This window comes from Sphaeroforma arctica, assembly GCF_001186125.1.
Source record: "Sphaeroforma arctica JP610 unplaced genomic scaffold supercont1.3128, whole genome shotgun sequence".
NCBI classification, from domain to species: Eukaryota; class Ichthyosporea; order Ichthyophonida; genus Sphaeroforma; species Sphaeroforma arctica.
The window spans coordinates 441-3,994 of record NW_014037430.1 but is presented as its reverse complement, the minus strand read 5'-3'; the positions used below and the strand labels follow the sequence as shown (position 1 = coordinate 3,994).

General features: G+C 42.5%; 1 protein-coding gene across 1 annotated transcript; it reads right to left on the bottom strand.

Moving 5' to 3' along the window:
- Nucleotides 1-208: 208 nt before the first annotated feature.
- SARC_13313 (hypothetical protein) lies at nt 209-2,415 on the bottom strand. Its single transcript, XM_014292557.1, has one exon. It carries the CDS (start codon nt 2,323-2,325, stop codon nt 325-327), a length of 2,001 nt encoding a protein of 666 aa, XP_014148032.1. The 5' UTR covers nt 2,326-2,415; the 3' UTR covers nt 209-324.
- Nucleotides 2,416-3,554: the final 1,139 nt, after the last annotated feature.

Here is a 3,554-nt window from a genome sequence, read left to right as displayed (position 1 = left end):
TATATATTTAAATATATATATAATGTATGTATATATATGTGTGTGTGTATGTACATGTATAAATATCTATATGTCGAAAAATACCATTTATATACATATATATATATATATATATTCATATACATTATATATATATATATATTCATATACATTATATATATATATACATGTATGTATATATTATATTATATATACATATATATACATATATATATCGATGTAGGTGTCTTGTCAAACAATCCAATACGACTGCAAGTGATTTGAAACCTAAAATTTAATTATTAATTGGACAAAAGTGCCTACAAGACGCTTTAAAAGTATGATCTAGAACCGATCAATCTGACTAATGTATGAGCCTACGCTGGCCACCGTCATTACGGCGCAGCTGTCAAGTTTAGGCACATAATCGCACCCGTTGATATTCGAATCCGAAAGCACGCACAAGTATGTCAGCTCATTATTTGCGAAGGACACGCATGTCACGGAATTCTGACACTCTACTGCGCACTGGTACCATCGCTCCTGCATAGTCATATCCTTGAGATCGCTCAGGTCTACAGTCGCAAGCACATTGGCCTCGGGAGAAAACGAGGCATCTGCGATCACTACATGTACCTCATTGTTATCTAGATAAAAAGACTCGAAAGCAATGGCAGTGGTGTTCTGGTTATATCCGGGATACAAACAGCGTTCGTAGTTGGCTGTATCCTGACACTCTAGTCCAGTGTCACAGCCATCGGTTGAGTTCGCACGTAGATCGACGTCAACAGTCACACATCGCTCGTTCTCAGGCACCACTGGATGGCAGCCTACATCGTCCATTCCCTTCCAATTCACATTGTACCCTGGAAATGCATCGAATGTGCACGCTTTCTCGTTATTTTTAGCATATACTGCGTACAACACAGTTTCTGGAGGCACAACTGTTCCGTTAGCCTTGATAAACTGCTGTGCATACTCCATGCTGAATGTCACGCTATTCGGTAGCAGACGGCATTCGTTCTCATTCATCGCTTCAGGTTTGTACACAAACGCAATACCCCAGCAGGTAGTATCGCAGGCGGTCGTGCAGGCTGCTACAAACTCAATAACAGTTGGGTATAGGGTCGAACCCCTAAGATCGGGAACATCCTTGGTGGACGTGTAATTGTCACTGAAAGCCATCAAGCCTCTCGAGAGCCCATCAACGCGCTCATCCGATCGTACATAACCATAGCCTTCGACAGTTATGTTACTAATCATATCAGAATACTCATCTAGTAAGGCTACGCGTGCGGCTTTATCGGCTTCCAGAGTGGTGTCGTTCCAGCAAACACCCACATACTTGTTCGGGTCCAAGGGGTGATAGTCGCACTTTAGCCCTGCGCTGCAGCCAGAGTTATCGTATGACAGGTCGTACACTGCCGTCTGTTCAGGAGCACACATCTGATTAACACCGAACTGAACATTGCATCCGAACTTAGTCACATCGTAAGTCACTTCACCACCTTCTTGATAGCCTAGAAACTGACCCTCTGGGCACGCACCTGTCCCGTTGGTGGTGATCATCATCTGATACAGACCATACCGCATGTCCCAAGTTTCCTTGTATCCCGTTGCAGAATACAATGTCGTTTGATCTGCCCACACACACTCGGTTGCATTGGGATCAGTCTCTGGCAGATAGGCGAACCCAAAGCCAATGCAACTTGCTTCAGCGTTGCATGCATTACCGCATGCATTCGCATACTCGCTCACACTGGGATACATGTCTGATCCAGCAGTACCACTCAATTCCTCAACGTAGTTGGGTAGTGTACGGTAGTCTAATTTCCATAGGACAACAGGCTCGCTTTCTGAGTGAATGTGTTGAAAACCTGGTACCACAGCCGCAGTCATAATTGTATCTCCATAGTATTCCTTTACTACTGCATCGGTGTCTTGACTTGGAATATCTGCGTTTAATAATGTAGTGCGGCTGAACTCGGGACAGCTGATAAAGGCATCGTTGTATACCTGAAACTTATCAGTTTGAGACTCTTCTGGGCAAATATCACCGAAGAGCTTGCACACGAAGGTATCTTCGAGATTCTCGAATGTCCTACACCAGGCCACTGAAAAGCACTCTTCCGCACACCGTGTTCTCCTTGCAACTATTGTACTATCCCTTAGACTTTCTAAATTGATCTCTTTATAACTATCCCCGCTCATAACCTTCCCGATATATTTAGTCGTGTATGTCTGTCCCTGCACCGAACCTTCCGGACTCAATTCTATTATCGATCGAGCAGCTGACATTGTTGCTACAACCGAGATAGCCAGGCATGTTATTCTAAATGAAAACATGATGTATATATCGAACCAAGTGTTCAATCTCTACTGGTAATAATGTTTGTTTGTTTGTCAACAATATGTTAACAATATGTTTCCAGCTTGTGAAGTAAATATGTACAACCAGTTACACAGTCCCGCTGACTTTATACAACTTTTTTAAGACGGTGCGCGCCTGCGTGTGGCCGAGCGCCCACGTAGTTTATATAAATACAAATATAGAAATAGAAGTACATATTTTTATGAAAACAAAATAAAAAAAGTTCATTTCTAGTAGGTTGGTAACTTGGTATGTATAATTTTGCAACAATATTGCTTTTATTATAGTTTATATGATAAATCTTGATCTGTCGTTTTCCTCGAAACTGTCGTAAACCCTAAAATACCATTCCAGTACACTGTGTATACAGTAACAATATTCCAGAGTAAATTGGTTTACAACAATATTTTCACATAGTGTTTTATTGATCAAACTTTTCGTATTTTATACCAGAAATAAAAGTTCAAACGTGATGAGGCATGACCAGCTCACCAGGAGTACTCGCAACTCAATGAGAGATGGCTTCGATGATCAAGTACTCGCTTCTCACGAGTCACAACTAACTTTTCACCACTCACGATTTACGAGCCACAACTCTCCACTCATAAGAGTCACCACCCACCAGTCACAACTCACGAACTCGAATAGAGAGGCAACAAACAATTTCAAGCAAAACAGGAAATCGGATGATCGAGACTTCGAGAGTCGGTCGGGACTCGGGACTGAAAAAGTGGAAATCTCAGGGCTGGGCTCAGGGCTCAGGGCCTCAAGCACTCATTTTGAGTGACTGAGGTCTGACCGTCTGAGTCAGTATTTTCGCTTTTAGGCGATCCGCCCTGTAGTTTGTAGTTCTGGCTGTTCTGTAATCTGAACTGTCTGCAGGTCTGCAAACAGTGAGCGATGTGACTGAGCACTGAGCAGTTTCGGCACAGTCTGACTCAGGCCTGTGTGTAAGTATCAGCCGCCCGGGTCCTGAACAAAGACATTTGTATATATATATATATAATATTTTTTATTAAATAATAGACCAAAAATAAAACAAAACAAGTAAACATGAAAATATATATTTATTATTTGGGCTATGGTAAACAAAGCGAAAATATCTTAGTCTACCCGACTCCGAGTCGGGCCGAGTCGCCCGAGTGTCGCCAACTCGCGCCATTCGCTAACTACGCCAATACTCACTGAGCCCCCGACTCGCCGA